The 19114-nt window shown below is 45.5% G+C and overlaps 1 protein-coding gene across 3 annotated transcripts in view; it reads left to right on the top strand.

Annotated features, from left to right (window-relative positions):
• Window positions 1–19114, top strand: part of LCP2 (lymphocyte cytosolic protein 2) — a 94573-nt gene that overhangs the window by 45360 nt on the left and 30099 nt on the right. For all 3 annotated transcript variants that reach the window (XM_037498963.2, XM_054691030.1, XM_054691031.1), the window contains 2 exons: window positions 3950–4012; window positions 9489–9535. In XM_037498963.2, coding sequence (XP_037354860.1) covers window positions 3950–4012; window positions 9489–9535 — 110 coding nt within the window. The remainder of the gene's footprint in view (window positions 1–3949; window positions 4013–9488; window positions 9536–19114) is intronic.

Raw genomic sequence — 19114 nt, forward strand, 5'->3', positions numbered from 1 at the left:
TTCACCAGAGACAGAGTGGGGAGCAGAACAGGCTGATCGAATGAAACACACTGCTGCAGGGAGCAGCAGGCAAGGCAGGAGAGGTCTGATATACATGAGGGTTGCTCCCTGGTGGGGGATTGAACTCATACTGCAGTGGTTGTCTATTGTTTGATAGTGTTGTTTTTAACCCCTGCGCCATCAGGGAGGCCCCTGGATGGAGCCAGCTTTGAGTGACTGTGCTGGAGATGGCTTCTGAGCAGTCATCACTGCTGGTCTGGAAGTGGGCTCCTCAAGCACTTATGTGGGACAGAATCTCACTGGCCTCTATGCAAGTCTAAGAGAGCAGAACTTAAAACTGATAGGAGCCCTAGGTTCTAGGTAGGGAAACTGAGGCTTCTATAGAAGAAGAGGTTTAGCCAGGCAGGGGCAGAAGCCAAGCTTGGGGCAAAGCTGAGACCAGAGAACTGCCTTCCATCCTTGGAGATGGAGGATCCTGTGCTGGGCCACCAGCTGGTGAGACCACAAGCCACTCATCTGTTGAGTTCGGGACCCTGTATCCTTGTCCAAGGACTATGATAACTTGTGCAGGACTTTTGAGCTTCTAACACCCCCATTCAGTTGACATTCCAGATCATTGTAAAGATGAGGTTTTGAAGTCAAAACCATAGAGGTCATCTAAGTCAACTTTCTATTTTTCCTGGGGAATCTGGGTCCCAAGAGTGTGGACAGAGTCCACAGGACACATAGCCAGATATGGGGTGGCTACAGTACCAAGTATTTATGGTCACAGCTGCTGTCCCTCAGCTTACAGAAGAAAAATGTGAACTGGGTGTGGCATAGGAGAGGCAAGGCCCACAGAGTTCTGTTATTTGATTCTTTTTTGTGGATCTCATTCCTGTTACTTTTCCTCCAAAGGAGCATGATAAACTTAGGTTTCAGGATTGTGGGTGCAAAAGTAGTTGGACTATTGACTTCTGGGGAATGTTTCTAAATACTTTCCTTAAATGTAGACCAATAAACGAGGGCAAAGAGGTGGAATTTGTCAAACTGTTCTAAAATGACATGTTAACCAGAAAAGGAGAAAAAAAATGAGAATTACTAAAGGAAACTGGGGAATGACCTGAGAAACACAGACAAGCCACATTTTCAAGTGTGAAAAGGAGAATTACACAATCCAGCCAAACAATGGAAGAATCCTTGGGTGACATTCTCCGTTGTGCAGTGAGATGGCTGTTGGGGACGATTCAGGGAGACATTTCACTGCCTGAGTTGGGAGAAGGGGGGTTCTCTTCTTGGAGACTGCAGACCCCAGGACATGTCCATGGCACTGGGACAGGTTACCCCCTCCAGTCTGAAAGAACGGATGGTAGGAACAAAGAGACAGAGGGGAATCTGTGACCTGGCAAGTGGTAGCTCCCAGGAGATTCAGGAAGAGACCCTTCAAATTCCAAGAAACTCTGCCCCCAAGAGGGGAAATTCCAAGTGAACTGACTGTGGGGTTGATGCTTATCCATGGTGTTCTGTTTAAAGGATGGATTGGGATACAATTTCTAATGAAGCAGAAGGGCCCAGTTTCTTTGGAGACATCTCCCCAGCCAGCTCTGGGGTCAGACACACCTTGGTTTGAATCCTAGCTCTGTGATCTACTACCTGGGTGACATTCGCTTAGTTACCTTTCTGCCTCATCTTCCTCATCAGTAATGTAGGGGTTCTAACAGTAACTAACCTCATGGGATTGTTGGGAGAATGAGAGGAAATACTGTGTGTGAAGCATTTAGTAGAAAGGAGGCCAGTTCATAGTCATGTTCAATCTTTCCTTTTTCCTGGGTTATTCACTGGACCTTAGTGGGGTCACTAACAGACCAGCGTGTCTTTGTGTCTTACTCTCAGATGTGTGTGGAATGTATGTGAGTCTCTGAGAGAGGTTGTTTTGTGTTTCTGTTGCTCCTCAAATTCCTCTGACTTGGCAGGAGAGCATCCCTGAGCCATGCAGTGAAGAGGCACTGACTCAGAGTCATGGGTTCTAATCCTAGCAGTGTTCCCAACTCACTGTGTGATCTTAGGTCAATTTCCTGCTTTCTCTGGGCCTCAACTGTCCCATTTACAACACCAGGCAGTTGTTCTAGGCTATTGCCTAGTGACCCTGGGTGCACATGAGAATCATCTCTGTCCTCAAAAATACAGATTTTAGCCCTTAGCCCCAAATGTTAATGGATCGGAAGCAAACCTCTAGGTAGTTTCTAGTCTATCTAGAGTTGAAGTCAGTGCTATAAGGAATCAGGTGTTCCTTCGATAATGATGACACTGAAAACAAAGGCTTAAAGGCATATTCCAAGACCCAGTTATCCCCATACACTGCATGTAGATGGAAGGAATGTCCAAGCCCTCAGATGCTACTTACTTTCCACGCTGACCTCTGAAATCAGCTTTTCCTAAGCTTCCTAATAATCATCTTATCCTTTCAAGCCAACAGATTACAGCAGTTGTATTCACTTTTTTGATTTGTTGGTCATAGATATGAGCATGATTTTTAATTGTCTCCAGAAAAAAAGCTGCTATAAACTTAACCCATACTTGTGAGGGGAACCTAATTCCCAAGGACAAACATTTAATCTTTGGTGCTGCAGCCTGAAACATCGAATTTAGAGAGCTGCGTATGCTGTTGAGGACAAGGGGAATGGGCAGCTGATAGGATTGTCCATTGATGTAACTCTACTTTTTTAAGATTTATTTATTTATGCATACAAGAGCTGGGGTGCAGGCCAGAGATGCGGGGGTGGGGGGTGTGTGTGAAAGGATTCACCAGAGACAGAGCAGGGAACAGAAGAGGTGGATCTACTGAAATACACTGCTGAGGGGAGCCAAGCCTCTGGCGAGACAGAAGAAGTCTTGCTGTGCCATGTGGGTTAGCTCCCTGGCCAGCATCAAAATCATGCTGCAGTGGCTGCTGATAGCTTCATGGTGCTGAGATTTAACCCCTTGCACCACCAGGGAGGGCCCCATTGATGTCACTTTTTTGGAGCAAGCAAGACCCTGAAAATGTTCATTCCTCTATAACTATGTATTGAGACTCCTGCTTCAACAATTTATCTAAAATAGAGGGAAGAAAGTATGTAAAAGGAGATCCATGATGTCCTATATTTTGATCAGAATGGTATGTTATGCTGCACTTAAATTTGTTCACTTTACTTACTGTATGTAAATTACATTATTATTAATGAAAAAAAGGAGAATGACCCAACAGAGACATCAGGGCCTTGTTCTGAACCCAGTTGTCTCTGTCACCTACTGCCCAGGGAACTTTAGCCTGTTACTTGACTTGCCACACATTTAACTTCCCAATCTGAAAAAAATATGGGCATTATATGACTTGGGTTTAAGATGGGTTTAAACACTTAGAACTGTGCCTGCCGTATAGCAAATATTCAGTCATTGTTTGCAATTTGCCATTATGGGAACATTAGTTTGGTAAGCAACATAAATATTCAGCTATCAGGGAGTCATTAAATTAAAATAACTTTGTGATAATGAGTGTTTGTATCACCATTTTAAGAGAAAAAGTCAGGCCTGTCTAGAAATATGCCTAGAAGGCATTAAAACAAACACCTCACAATGTTCTCCAAGTTGCCTTTGGATAGTGCAACAGTGGAGGCAATTTATTTCTTCTTTAAGCTCTCCTCTCCTTCCCTGAGGAGCCAGTCTTTTGTAGCCTGGAAGGTACTGTCTATCTGTAGGGGCTGGTCCCAAAGCTGCAGATTGAGGCAAGTTCTCCATTTCAGAGTCCCAAGGGACTAGTGAAAGCAGGCTGAGGTAGGTATGGGGCCCTTCTGTTAGACAGGGGGACAGGTACTTGTGGCTGGCTAGCCACAAGTACCACAAATTGCTAAGCTTCTGGGGCAGGCAAGGGAGGGGAACCAATGGCATGGGCCTGCCTGCCACTCACAGCGGCTTCCCCTCCTCTTTGCAGCTGAACTACAAGGACTGTGAAAAAGCAGTGAAGAAGCACCACATTGATGGGCCACGGTTTTTGGTAAGCACTGGCCAGCTTGATACAACGACACCAAGCTGTTCTGCTCTTTCCACAATGGCTGCAGGGCCAGAGTGCAGGCTGTGTCTCTGGAGTTGCCTGGGATCCGTGGCTATCTTCAGGATCCCCACACAGCCCTTTGCCTTCTTCCAAGAGTTTGTAAGACCTCACTCTCATCACCAATCACTATCCTCCCAGATCCTTTACTGATACCAAAGTACCTTCTGAAGTCAAAAGATCAGGAGGAATTCAGGTATTTAAGTACATACACACAGGTGCACAGGCACTGTGAAAGATCTAAGCCAACACTTTCATACTTTGAGAAGCCCAGGGGGAAAAGGCCATATAGAAGAGCAGAAGCTTATTTTTCCCCATCTCTCAGTATAAACACACTGAAAGGAATAGAGTAGACCACCCTCATTATTTCACTTCTACCTCTTCTCACTACCAAATCCACATAATTGGCTTTGTGATATGTAATATGTGGTATGGTTCACGTCACTCCATTCCAGAGCAAAGAGATCTAAATGAGCGAAGTATAAGACCACCCTGTGATGGGAGGGAAGGGCGAAGTCACTAAGTGGGATGGGATGCAGGCCGATGGGGACAGGGGTAGTGGCTGGGGAAGTATCTGAACCAGTCCCCTGAAATGGCATCTCTGCTTATGGGTAAGAGAACCCCTGACTGCAATAACACACCCTTCCCATCTTGTCCCTCCACATTATGTTAAGTAAAGTCAAAAGTGAAAGGCAGATATTGGGTGGTTTCACTCATCTGTGGCATGTAGATAACCAAAAAACATCCACAGGCAAAATACAGTGGGAATCAAGCTTGAGCTCCGTGAAAGAATATAATGGTCACCAAAGGGAACAGAGGTGGGAAGGGAAGAGGTGCTGGAGGAGGGATGAGGGGTGTGGGCATGGCTGGTTTGGTGGAGGGTGAGTAGAACATATGCACCTATGGAGAGTGAAATGTAACCCCAAAAATTAAAAGAAAATTTGAAAATGAAGTGGGAACAAGACTTCAAAGGTCTCCTGGGGTTTATGTTCCAAATCTGGATTCAGAGTGAGGAGAGAAAGCTAGGCTGTTTCCCAGCAAGACCTGCTGAGCAGCTGTGAGGGAATTGGACCCTGAGACTCTGAGGTCATAAGGGACCAGAAGACATCACATGCTGTAGTTTTCTATCCAACACACCAGTCCATTTCCGGTGTTGTTGCCACTGACAGCTGCTTTCAGCAACAGTGAGCTCACTGCCACCTGTGCCATCTGCTGCTTTCTGGCAGTCCTGAGGTCTCAGGCTGAGCCCAAACCTGTGCTGCCATTGCTCTGAGTTTTGCTTTCATGTGCCCCACAAGACATGTCACCGTCCCATCTAAATCCCTCATCTCTCCCCATTCATTCACGTGACAAGTGCTTTTGCACACTAGCCCATGTCATATGCTGGGGATAGAGGTGACTAAGATGTGATTTCTGCCTTATATCAGTTAATTCTGCACATAAAAGTGTCTTCAGGAAGCCTCTAGTCACCACACTGGCAGATGAGAAAACATGTCCAGAGGTGTGATATAAATGGGGCTAAGTCACACAAATAGTAAAGGGACTGAACACATCTAGTCTAGCGGTGCCTATGGTTTTAAGAATGCTTTCTCTTTACACTGAACTTTAAGCCAATAGAATTCCTGGAGTTTTGTTGTTGGCCTGGTCAGCCCTGGCAAACCTGAATCTTTCCTTCTGGAGCCTTTGGCACTGAGAACAGGGCATGTCAGGGCCGAGTGGAAAGGGAGCAGGACATACTCGAGCATGATGTTCAAGCACTGAAACAAGCACTTGCCTTCCCTGAGCCTCTCCTTGCTTCCTCCTCTGTTGACTGAGCACATGGACCTGTTCACCCTGGCTGACAGTCCTTCCAGCTCTGTAAGTCTCCCCAGAAACCCCTTTGAGCCCCAGGTGTTGGTTGAGCACGATGCCTTGATCGAGAGATGGTGTCTGAGCTGGTTTATCTCCTCTGCTCCAACCCTGGCACCTGCTTGTCCCTCAGAGCAGGAACAAGTAGACAGAGGGGTTCCTGGGCCCAGGGGAGCAGAGGGGACAAATGCCTGAGGCATTTAAAGGCAGCTTCTGCTCAATCCCACTCTCCACTCCCTGTGCACTGGGTACAATTTGAGCTCTCTCCCGAGCTCTAATGACTCCTCTATAACTCTTTCTAGTTCTATAATAGCCCCAACCATTCTGCTATTGATGGTGGAGATGCACACCCTAGTCTCCTTCCTTTCCTCCTTCCTTCTCTTCCTACCTCTCCTCCCTTTCCTCCTCCTCATTGTTATATTCTTTCATTCCCTTCCTCTTCCTTCCTTTCTTCTTTAGCAAGTCCCTTGAGTATCTTTTGCCACCACCTTAGTTTTCTAGTGAGAAAAGTGGGACTTTATCTGGTGGCGAATGGTGGCGCCAAGCTTCCAGAAGGTTGAAGAAATGGAGGAAACCGTCAGTAAGAAAGACACATGGTTGCATGTAACAGAAGCCTGACCACAGTGGCTTAACCAAGTAGGGGTGTAGTTTTCTCAAGTGGTGAGAAGTCTAGAGGTGGGTGCTCAGAGCTGGTGGGCCGAGAAGGAACCCAGCACCCATGTAGTCTATGGAATAAGCCGGCACCTTCTGTTCTTGTGGTTGCAGTTTGGCGGCTCTGTCTCTTGGTATCACATCTGCATTCCAGGCAGGAGGAAGTGGGGCGGGGGTGGGGACAAAGAATAAAAGATACCAAAGTGCATGGAGAATGCTCACTCCCTCTTATTTTTTAAAAATATTTATTTATGCATACAAGAACTGAGGTACAGGCCAGAGGTGTGGGGGGTTGAGAGGATTCACCAGAGACAGAGTGGGGAACAGAACAGGTGGATCTACTTGAAATACACTGCTGAGGGGAGCAGCGGGCGAGTCAGGAGAGGTCTGTTGTGCCATGTGGGTTGCTCCCTGGTGGGGGATCGAACTCATGCTGCAGAGGCTGAGGATAGCTTCATAGGTGGCATCATAACCCCTTGCACCACCAGGGAGGACACTCCCTCTTATTTTTAGAAAAATAATAACTTTTTCCAGAAGCTCCTTCCAGTAGCCTTCAGATTATTGCTCACTGGCCACAAATGAGTTCAGTGACATCAGCCATCTGTGAGGGAAGGTAGGGTCTTCCATATTTTGAAAAAATTCTAGGGTCTGTCAGCAAGGGGAATGGAGGAACTGGATGTTGTCAAATGATCAAGCTAAAGTGTCTTCCATATTTCCTCCTTAGAAGGGGTCCAATGTGCAGCTTTCCTTTCTCTCCTCAGGCTTCCTGGGCATATAACCACCCTGCAAAGGCACAGGTTTAACCCTGAGTCACCGTCCAAGTAACCCAGAGTTTGCTAAATGTTTTTGAAGGAGCCGGAGCAGGAGGTTATATCACGTAACCAAACCCTCGTAATGACCTTTTTGAACATCTTGCCTTTTGCTTCCCAGGTCCTGTCCCTGCTCTAAACTACTTTCTCTTTCCTTAGGATCCTGCTCCTCAGTGTCTCCAACCACTCTCACATCTACCTTCCTCCTCACAGTCTTCCTGAAGTTCCCGTGGCCCATGTTCTCAACTCAGCAAAACACAAAGGGCCAGCCTGTCCTCCCCCTCAACCCCCTCCCCTCAGGAAGCCCTCACTCATTCCTGCCCTTTGGAGGGAGGAGACAGGAATGTTCAGTGATATTAAAAAAAAAAAAAAGAAAAAGAAAGAAAAGAAAAAAAAAAAAAAGGAAGGAAAGAAAAAGAGGTTAAGAATCTATACCAAAATCCTAATTTTCTCAGGCCCCAGCCCTGCCACAGATGGTCTAACGAGGGGCTGGAGGAGACTCCGCCTTCAACAGCTGGAGCCCCAGCCCCTGTGCCAGCTGGGCTCAAAGGGAAGTTTGCCAGCTCTTCCCAGTGGCAGCATACAATCTGCCAAGCTCCCAGCCCAGAGAAATAAAAGCAAACATCTCAACCTCCAAAAGCCAGCCAGACCAATCTTCCCCCGCCCCCGCCCATACCCTGCTGTTGCTGCTGAAGGTAGTCATTACTCACCTACCTCCCCCACCTCACACTTACACAGTGTGTAAGCTCATACTTGCAGGAGCCAGGTGGTGCTGTGTCTGGCATGGTGCCATGTGCATGAAACTCATCATCTCATTCAATTCTCACGATCTCTGAAAGGTGCCATGGCCACAATTATTAGAATTATTAGAATTATTATTAAAATTATTATTAGATGCCCATTTACATATCAGGAAACTGAGGCTTAGAGAGGCTAAGTGCCCCAAATCAGACAGCTGCTAAGTGGATGAACTAAGAGTCAAACCAGCCTGTGGACTTTAACCTTCTACCTTAACCACCAGACTTTCTGGCCTCCAGATGTCAGTGGGGCACCTGCTTTGGCTCAGCATTGGCTCTATAGAAAGTATGCCTACTGCCTTTTCTTTCCCAATTTTTTCACTTCTGTCTCTCCTCCTTTCAAGACATTTTCTTTCACCTTTCTCCTCCAACATAGGCCACCAGCCCCCTTACAGGAGTCAGACATAAGAGGAGAGAAACCTTCAGAAGGAAAGTAAACTATAGATGACAGCAAGCAGAGCTCTGGCCCTAGCTCTACCACCTACAAGTTGAAATTACCTTAACCTCCCAAGCCTCAGTTTTCTCTTCTATAAAATGGGAGTGTTGTAAGCTCCCACATCCCAGGACTGATGAAATATTAATCAAGGTGCCTTAAAGTAGAGGCCTAGGGCCTCCCCTGGTGGCACAGCGGTTGAGTGCTGGGCTGCGAGGCTGCCTGCAGCCTCTGCAGCACCGGTTCATTCCCTGGCTGCTGGTGAGGGTCCCCCCACCCCACACACACACAAAAAAAGTAGAGGCCTAGAATCATTTCTTCACAAACATGAGTTTCTTTCTCCTTTCCTCTCTTGGTTGCCTCAGGAAGGTCTCTTCATTGCATCCTTACATCTAGTGACTTCTACCAAGAACACTGCTAAGAGTAGCTTCTGGGTGCGATAATGGAGTGATAGACAGGCACCTTTTGGGGACTGGATGCTCTCAACTCACCCACATAGAGACAGAGAGGGCACTGAAGTCTAGGGGAAGAACCTAAGGGAAAGGCCACACTATGCCACATTCAACTTACAAAACAAATTCTATTTGGCACCACAGATTTAGCTCTCATAGTGTTTCTTAGTCTCAGTTTTAGTTATTTGTCAATATTTAGAACTCAAGAAATTTCACACAAAATCTAGATTTTGGGGACCCTTTTGAAAAAGTCTATCTGGACATACTAGGCCCACAGACTTTTATGTACCATCTAGCAGTGACCCGCTGGGTGGATGGATGGGGATGAACTCTTCAGTTTGCCACACTCCCCACCACTCCCTATTATTCACACCTTACTCACCTGGCCAGAGCCCTTTCTGTGGGTTGTAACCAGTGGTGTCTTCCTTTCAGAACCTAACAGAAAATGACATACAGAAGTTCCCTAAACTGCGGATGCCGTAAGTACTCCCCTGATTCTTCAGGTGATTTGGAGAGCAGAACTTCAAATAAGAAGTGATCCAGGTAGCTGAATTAGTTATCAACCACTGTTGGTTTTAAATAGGAAATCGAGTAGGAAGTATGGTATGTTGGGGGAAGGAAGTAAAAGGTCCAGCCCAGCCGGCATGTTGGCTGCTCTTACCAAAGACAAGCCCAACTCTGCATTAAGTTGTTTCCTCCCTCATTAGTAGAATGATTGAGCCTGTGAAAGTAACACCAGAGTCAAGAGACCTGAAATTCCATCATGGCATCATCACTGACTCAGTGGTTGGTTAAGTTTCCTGAACTTCAGTTTCAGCTCTGCAAAATGAGAAAGTTTGATGAGATGAAGGACAGCAATATTGATAGACACAATCAGTTTGTCGATACTGGCTGCTTGGTAATGGCTGTCATGGGCATTGTATTGTGGAGAATCTTGAGAAAAGTGGGGCATGATCCATTACTGACATCTGACATGGGTGCTGAAATGGGAAGATGCAGCATGCATATCACGCTGTGCATTTTAACTTTTTCAATTAAAGGTGTCACAAATGTTTATGCATACAGGAACCAGGCATATGGATCCTGTAAATATGAACATATTTACATATAAATATGTAAAATGGGAGGGTTGAAAAATAACAAAGCAATTTACAATTACTTCTCTTTCATTTTTACCACCATGAATAAAACATTAGAATGGAGAACTATTTCTCAGCTCTAAAAATGATAGCACAATTGTGATGATTTAAAAAGATAATCAACACCAAAATGTATTTTGGTGAACAATAGGGAGTGGTGGAGATTGTGGCAAATCAGAATCATGCTCCATCTAGAAAGAGTAGCATCTGCTCAGCTCCAGTCAATGTGGACCCAATGATGCCCAATTTTTAGATTTTTAACAATAGCTGGCAATAGAGGTTTTATGTAATTCAATTCTATTTTTCAGTGTTGGCTCAAATAAAGCCAAAGCAAACATACTTATGGGTTAAATTTAGTCTGGGGATCACCAATTTGAGATCTCTAATGTGGACATTCTCTGATGTCCCTTCTCTTGTTATAAGAGTCTTGAAGCTTGTAATGATAAAAGGAAAATAGGTGAAGGGAGTAGGAAGTTGGGAGGCCTCACAAGTACATAGGACTGCCAGAGTAGTTCAGTATAGGAAACATGATTCTTAGGTTTCCCTCTTCTGGAAGAAAAGACAGGAATAAGGATTTGCCTTTGGTGCTACCTCCCTCCAGGGCCAGGTTATTCTTCCCAAAGGTTTTCTCTAACCACTATTTTAATTTAAATTTAATTATCAATTCAGCTCTTCAGAGGCCACATATCAAGAATTCAGTGTCCACATGAGCTATTATCCTAGAGAGTGCAGATATAGAACATTTCTATGACTACAGAATTGTGATGCTCTAGGAAAAAGATCTTAGTTTATGTAAAAAAGAGAACTTAACACACAGCGGTCAGAATTGCTGACTGGTAGAAAAGATCCAGTCTGCAGGCATACTAAATTTGATGTACACATAGTTTTAAAATCAAGAAATGTTCCATAAAATCCAGCCTCTCTAGAAACAAACAGGTGATGTCCTCAACTAGGGTTCATTTTCTACTGTGGCAACATTGGTTGGATCTTAGCATCTGCACTCATTTTAATGGGGCTTGTGCTAGCCCAGTTCCCTATAGTCTCTACCACTCCCTAAGGCATTACCTTAAGATGCTTCAGTCATTTATATCATGTGCATAGAGACTTTGTTTTGTTATTGTTGTGTGTTTGTCTTTTTTTTTTTTTTGGTGGGACCCTTGCCAGCGGCCCGGGAACAAACTGGCGCTGCAGAGGCTGTGGGCAGCCCCGCAGCCCAGTGTTCAACTGCTGCGCCACCAGGGGAGGCCCTGTTTGTCTTTATTTTTTGTGTAGAAAAACTGGGGTGTAGGCCAGAGGTGCAGAGGTGTAAGAGAATTCACCAGAGACAAAGCTGGTAGCAGAACAGACATATTTACTAAAATACACTGCTAAGGGGAGCAGTGGGTGAGACAGGTCTACTGCACAATGTGGTTCACCTTCCTGGTCAGGGATTGAACTCAGTTCATAGAGGTGATAGTGCTGAGAGTTAACCACTGGCCACCAGGGAGACCAGAGAGACTTTGGTTTTTGACCAACAAGAATTAATAGAGTCCAGAACCACTCCCCTCCCCTCCCCCACCTACAATGACCAAATAATCAGAAAAAAATATAAGCAGCAACAGCTTTTAAGACATTGAACATCAGACAAAAAGACATGGAAAACAAAGGCAGACAGCTGTCTGCTTGCAGCTTTGAGAGTGTTTCCCAATCACAGCACAGGGGCAGGGGAACACACTTGGAGCCTGGTAAACTACTTGTTGAGGAAACAATACTGAGAAGAAAGTTTAGAGTTTACTGTATGTGTACCAGAGAGGAGTGAACTGCATAAGGGAATGTTCTGGTGAAGTGCAGAAGTCACCCTTCAGCAGTGCTGGCCAGTGCATGCATGTAAAGAGACTGCCTGAAGCTGGCAACAGAATGACAAACAGTAGCGAGCCACAGGGAATAGTGACTTTCCAGCCAGACATGAAAACTCCAGATTCGAAGTGGCTGGGTAAGACACACAGAATGACCTTACTTCCATAGTGGGGTAAAAATAGTCCAAGTCTTAAAAACTGTGCTCATCCTGATAAATGAATCTTCAGAGCAAAACTGAAAAAAAAATCAAACTATTTTCAAGCAAGTTAGCTACATCCCAAAACAAAGTTTTAAAATATTTACAGGAATGCAAACATTATCCATCACCCAACAAAATAAAATTTATAATTTCAAACATCAAATCAGAGATTAATAGGCAAAGAAGTAATTAGAAAAATACGACCTATGATTAGGGGAAAAATTACAACCAAAACTAACCAATGCATACGTTAGAATAGCAGACGAGGAGACTATAACTATGTTCCCTATATTCAAATGTTAAGTTGAGGCATGAGAGATACAGAGGACCCAAATAGAAATTCTAGTGATGAATAAACTATCACTATCTGAGATAAGAAATATACAGTTTGGGATTAACAACATATTAGTCATTGTGGAAGAAATATTCGTAAACATGAACTCACAGCAATGGAAACTACCCAAAGTGAAACACACAGAGAAATAAAACAAGGAAAAGAAAATCATAGCAAATTGAAGTGATATAATATAATGTAATACAGTACAATACAATACAAGTTATAATTAAATGTGATATTGTATATACATATATGTATAATTTCCATCCAAATAAGAGGAAAGAGTATGATGTGGAAGAGGGGAGGAGAGACAGAAATAAAGTGTTTGAAGAAGAAATAATGGCTTAAAAATGGCTGAAATTGGCTGAAAATGATAAGCTTACAGATCCAAGATGTCCCACAAACTCCAAGCTCAAGAAATAAGCTGTAGAAACAGGTGTAGAAAACGACACCAAGGCACATGATAATCAAATTGCTTAAAACCAATGATAAAGAGGAAATCTTAAAATCAGAGGGAAAAGGACATATTCTATATGGAAGAAGTAAATATAAGGATGGTGACTAATTGCCCTTCAGGAATAATAGGGAGGAAGGTTTAAAATACTGAAAGAAAAATACTATTAACCTAGAGTTCAGTAACCAGCAAAAAATCTTTGAAAACTAAAAGCTTTTTCAGACATAAATCCAAAAGAATTTACCAGTGATCTGCACTAAGCAAATATCAAAGAAAATCCTACAGACAGAAGGGACATGATACCAGATGTGAATCTGGACCTCTGCAAAGGAAAGGAGAGTGTGAGAAAATGTAATGATATGAATCTCCATAGAGAGACTTGGTCCTCGAGGTCATTTCAGTTTGAAGCTCCCTGTCCTCATACAAGGTTATACTTCTTTCATATAATGAACTGCTGTTGCTACCTGCAGTGTGTCAGAGCTTTGTTAACTATCAAACTAAGGAGCTAGGGGGCAGAATCCACACTTCAGGACACCCCCCCTTCCAAGGCGAGGGTCAGCTATACAAACAGAGCAGTTATGTTACAGTTCCAGCAGTGCTACAACACTTGCATGTATGTGGGTAGGAAGGCCAAGACTTCTGGGAGGAAGAAAATCTAAGATGGGTCTTGACTTGGGATGAGGCGTGGTTGAAGGACATTCTTGGAGCGAGGGGCTTATTGCAAAGGCACAGGCACCAGTGTGGGGTCAAAAGAACAAGAAAACAGCTGAGCCACGAATACTGGGGAGTAGAAAGCAAAGAAAGTTAGAATGACTGGTAGGGGCAGGAGGTGGCTTCATAGTTTGGAAGGGGTCGTGAGCTGTGTCCCATTCTCTCTGAGGCAGTGTGAAAGGTGACATAGGGCAAGCTCCCCAGCAGCAGGGAGATGACAGAAATGAGCCCATTGATGACATGGGGGCTTCACCTAGGAAGTAGCAATGAAGACATGGGTTGCAAGGGATTTCATCAGAGCAGTAGAAAGGAAGAGATAAGGAAGGTAGTTTCAGCTTGAAGTTCCTTTTTTGTTTGAAGCCTAAGCACAAGCTGTCTCATGCTGTTTGAGGGTCTGCAGAAAGAGGTGAGGTGAGAAGCGGCTGCTGGTTAGTGTAGACCTTTACATTTCAGGTGCGGTCGGGAGTGGGTATTTCTCTTGCTCTTTGAAAATTGAAACGGAAACTTGGTCTGAACTACAACCCCCTCTCCCAGCTAAGGTGTGTGAACATGAGCTCAGACAAGCCCCGAAGCCTGCCAGGCAGCGTGTAGGGAAGTTGGGTTATGGGGAAGGCATCCCGGGGTGGGGTTGTCCTGATGGGCGACAATGAGAGTGACAATGGTTGTCCTGACAGGTGACAATGTCCCTCTGGAAAGAAGTGTATAACAAGTCCCAACTCCAGCTCCTGTCTATGAGTGTGTGGCTGGCATGTACCCCAAGGCCACCCTCGGTTTTCTAGTTTATAAAATGTATAAATGGATAACATTATCCAGTGGATTCATACACTTAAAAGATAATTTTAGGTCTGAACAGGCAGCCAGGAGAGGTTAGGGAGTCAGAGTGCAGGCTACTTGAGGCCCGGATCTTTCACTTATTACCTGTTAAAATCTGCTTTCCCTCAGCCTCACCTTCCTCCTCTGTAAAATGGGGATGAGAATAGAAAAATTCAATCAGTGGAAAGTTAGAGGACATCACAGGGAAATGATAAAATATGCTGAAGAAGTGTCAGCTATGATTTCTTATTATTTCATGCAAAATCCTGATGAACAACATTTGGAATTTTTTGCTAATTATTCTATTCTGCTCAAGAGGGAGGAGAATGGACAGAAGGTCTTTAGCTTCAGAGCGAGGGTGGTCTGAGTTCTAGAGTGGGCTCTGCTCCCACCAGTCTTGGGATCCCAGGGAAGTCACTTCAGCAGTGGGCATCTCAGGTCCTCATTTACAGCAAAGAAAACAGCAACTCTGGTGGAGTGGAGGATGCTGGAGCAGGCAGCTCATAGAAATGCCTGGGGCTGTCCTCCGTGCATAGAAATATTCAGTACTTACTCCTTTCATTCCCTTCTACATGGGTTGATCTGCCGTGCTCATTACCCTAAAGGGCTCTGGGACAGAAACTATTTATGTACTGCTGATCAAAACAAGATTACATTCTTCTGAATAGCTGTATTTCCTTCCCTGGTGACTTTAAAAAAAACCTGTATTTAGTAGATTTCTAATCAGACAGATTCTGGTGAGGAAGGCATTTTCTGTCTGTAGATATAGTCATTCTCTTGGGACACAGTTTCTCCCAGAGACACCCCAATACTGTACTAGAGGAAAGTTTTTAGTAAATCAATGAAGTTTTCCTTTAGAGAGCCTCCCATATAACCCAGGGAATGGCTGTAAAAGGTCTGCTTAGGATGGTAGAGCACATGTTAAAATCTGCTGATGCTCCATTTGGAATTTATTTTCAAGATGTTATAATTTTGTATTTAAATCCACAGTCGAACTTGAAAAAAATAAGGAGAAGGAAATAGTAGAGTAGGGGTGTAGGCAACAGATAGGCATTGGGTGAGCCCCTTTATATTATTGATTCTCATTGTACCTGCTAGCAATGGTGGAACTGGACTGGGGAAAGCTAAGGTCAAACTGAGAAAGACAGACTGTAATACCCGTCCATTAACCTGTGTGCCTGGCGAGGTTGCAGGTCTCCTAACAGCAAGGACAGTTTCCTGTCCCATCCACATCTACCCAGTGCCTACCTGAGACAAGACTGGGGAGGAGGGACGGAAGGACCCAGGGATGAGCAGACATCTTGTGGCTGCCAAATGCTGAGACCAGCCCTCAGCAGGTCTGCCTCCATCCTGCTCCATCCCTCCCACCCCCTGGCCAGTCCCTGCCCAGGTTCCTAGTTCCTCCCATGTGCCAAGTGCCTCCTCTGACCACTGCCATGCCTTGTCCCCACCCCCTCCGTGCAAGCCTGTACATCCTGACTTCCTGGCATGAAAACTGCCATATGCTTTAGACAAATGTCTCTCTATGTCCTAGCTTTCCTTGTTGGTAAAAATGAGAATAATTCTACCATACAAAATGACTGTGAAGCGCCAGTAAAATAAGCCCTGTAAAATTGCAGGGGTAGGGGACATGGCTGAGAAATAGAGTGACTATGCTATGTCCCTTGTTTCCCACTTAGATAACCCCAAAAGTTTCCTTCCTGAGCCCCAAGATGCACCTCTTGGCTTCTCCCATGACAAGGAAAATTTGAGAGGTTTGGCTCTTGACTCAAGGAAGCGGCTTTAGTAGGTGGAACTGCTCTAAAGGGGAATGGAACACAGAGGGAGAAGGAGGCTGGGTGCGAGGACGATGCAGGTGATGTCTGAGGACACAGAGGTGTCCAGCCAGGCAGAGAGCTGGAGGAAGGACTGTGAAGAGCTCAACTGGTCCTCAGCCTGGATCGTTGTTCCAGGAAGGAGCACCTGAAATTGGAGTCAAGGGCATAAGCCTCCCCTTAGCAGCGCCGATAATACCAGGGAGAGAAGGAGGCTCTCATTATGTCCGCCTTGGCAGGACCCCCACATTCTACCTTGTAAGTGGTACACAAGTGGCAATACGGGCAACAGAAATAGCACTGTCAGGAGACACTACCTTATTCTTGCTGCAGGCTTCAGATGCTGACATTTCCCACTCTGTTCCCTTCTTCTCTGCCTCCTTTCCTGCCCTTCTTTTATAGTTTCTCTCTTCCTTCTGCGTCACGAGCCAAGTTGCATTTAAGACCCATGGGGGCACTTCCATCTGCCATTGGTAAAGCAAAGGGACTTTGGAAAAGCAACCCTGGGTCTCCTGGGGGACTCCTAGGGAACACAAAGAGACCGAACCCCCCACCCCATACTGCCACGTCCCACCTCACTCCCTTCACAATTATAAAGGTTCTGCTCCTTCTCCCCCACCAGCTCCTCATCTCCCTCCATCCCCTTCCTAACTCCTCCCCTCTTCTATCTCCCTCTTCCTCTTCCTCCTCGGTAAAAAACAAAGAACCCTTAAAAGCCAACCCTTGAAATTTGACTATAGAACTGAGGAATCCAGAGGGGAGGAAGCGCAGTGCACTGTGGTAGTGGGTTATGGGTGCTTTTGTTGTGGCTGCACTGTGTAACAGCACCTGAAGGGGGAGCTATAGTCCCAAAACACAAATAAGACTGTAAACCAAATAACCTCAGCAAAGAAAAAAAAAAAAAAAAAGCAAACACAACCAAACATAAAACAACTAATTTCAAGAAAACTAAGACTGTCGGGATTGATTTCACACACTTAGAGACCATAGGAATCCCCCAGGGCCTGGCTGGTGTTATTGCCCTGCAACATCTCCCCTAGAGGGTATGATGGGTAAAGCGCACAGTGGGCCTAGTAATCCATGTTTGGAAAAGGGGTACCCATGTAATCTTGATGGCCAGGCTGGGTAGGGGCCCACAAACCATTGCCAACCCCCTTTTGGTGCTGGTGAGAAAAGCAAATGTCTTGCTCAAGATCACTCTGTGGCACCACCATTGGGCTGGATGTCACAATCAGACGTGGAACAAGTCTTTAACACTGCAGGAGAGACGTCTGACTGAGAAGGCAAAGACTGGCCCCATGTCGTGCAGCAACTACAGCTGCAACAAACCAGGTCACCACAGAGTCCACCATGCTGCAATGGCCTCACTTCCTGTTGAGGGTCAGCCCCACTTCCAGGGACAGTTATCCCTAAAATGTGGCAAAGCAGAGAACTAATTCTACAGCTGCCCAACCCCCTCTATCTCTCTCCCTGGTGCAAGTTGAAAGCTGGGGTTTGTGGGGAGATGGGGGAATGAGTCACCTCTGGCCACTCAGTGTCACTTGGTCCTCCGAGGCCTGGGAGAGGGGACAACTTTGGAGGTTTGCACACAGAGGTAGCAATCTGCCCTGTCCACCAGCACTGCCTCCCCATCCACTGAGCTCCCAGAAATGACCCCAGCTGGCTTAGAAGGTGTTCTCTGAGCTCTTCCCTCTCAGAAAGACCCTGTGAGCCCAAGCTTGGCTGCAAGCCAAAGGCTAGGCCCAGCTCTGCTCTTTCTCAGCTCTTTGCTGCTCCCCCTGTTCCTCTGTCAGGCCTGTGGTTTGGCATTTCCTTCCTTAGCCACCGAGCGCCCCAGCAGCCTCCAGCCTGGCCCCTAAAGATACGGGTAGAAAAAGACACCTACGCCAACACAGAGTGGGAGGTCTTTTTAGGATCAAAGACTCTTTGTGAGCCAGTCAGGTCCCAGCCACACTCTGTGGGCTTGGGGGTGTGGAGGGACGCTCAGCCCCACCTTCTTCAGGTCATTGCTAAAATGTCATTTTCTCACTGAGGCCTGCTCATTTTAAATTGCAACTGCACTGCACCTAAGCACTCCAGCCCCCTCCTTCCCCAGCACACACACCCTCTCCCACCCCACCCCCATTGCTTGTGTACCTCACAGCACTTACCTAGAATTTAACTTCCTTAAATGCCCGTTGTTTATGGTTTGTCTCTTCACCAGCATGTCAGCACCTCGAGAGCAGGGATCCATCCCCTTTGTTCACTGAAGCTCCTCAAGTGCCCAGCAGAGTTTCTGGTCCTCAGAAGACCCTCCATATGTATTTTCAGTAAATGGGTCACTGATGGGTGTCGAGAGAAGCCAGGGAAGGTTTCTAAGCAGTAAAGTGTTATGATCCAACTTAGACTATAGAAGAGACATTGTTGGTGCCATTGAGCAAACGTGGTGTAGATGGGGACAGGGTGTTCTGGGTAGATTATTTCATAATCTGGCAATTTTTTTATGGGTTAGACTTGCATGATTCAGGTGGAGTATATGAAAGGTGTTTGGATTCTGTGTGTATTTTGAAGAAAACTTGGAAGGAATTTGATGACTTCTTGGATGTGAAGAGAGAGACAAAGAGAGGTCAAGGATAAGACAAGATTCTCCTTGAGTGACTGGTGGAATTTCATCTCCATTTACTGAGATGAAGAAATAAGACAATTAAGTAGTGTAAAGAGAGGTTCAAAATAATCTCTACCTGAGACTGGGAATCAGCAGTTATGGTTGAACTCT

This window comes from Talpa occidentalis, unplaced genomic scaffold, assembly GCF_014898055.3.
Source record: "Talpa occidentalis isolate TD23 unplaced genomic scaffold, MPIMG_talOcc4v2.1 talOcc4.9, whole genome shotgun sequence".
Lineage (NCBI taxonomy): Eukaryota > Metazoa > Chordata > Mammalia > Eulipotyphla > Talpidae > Talpa > Talpa occidentalis.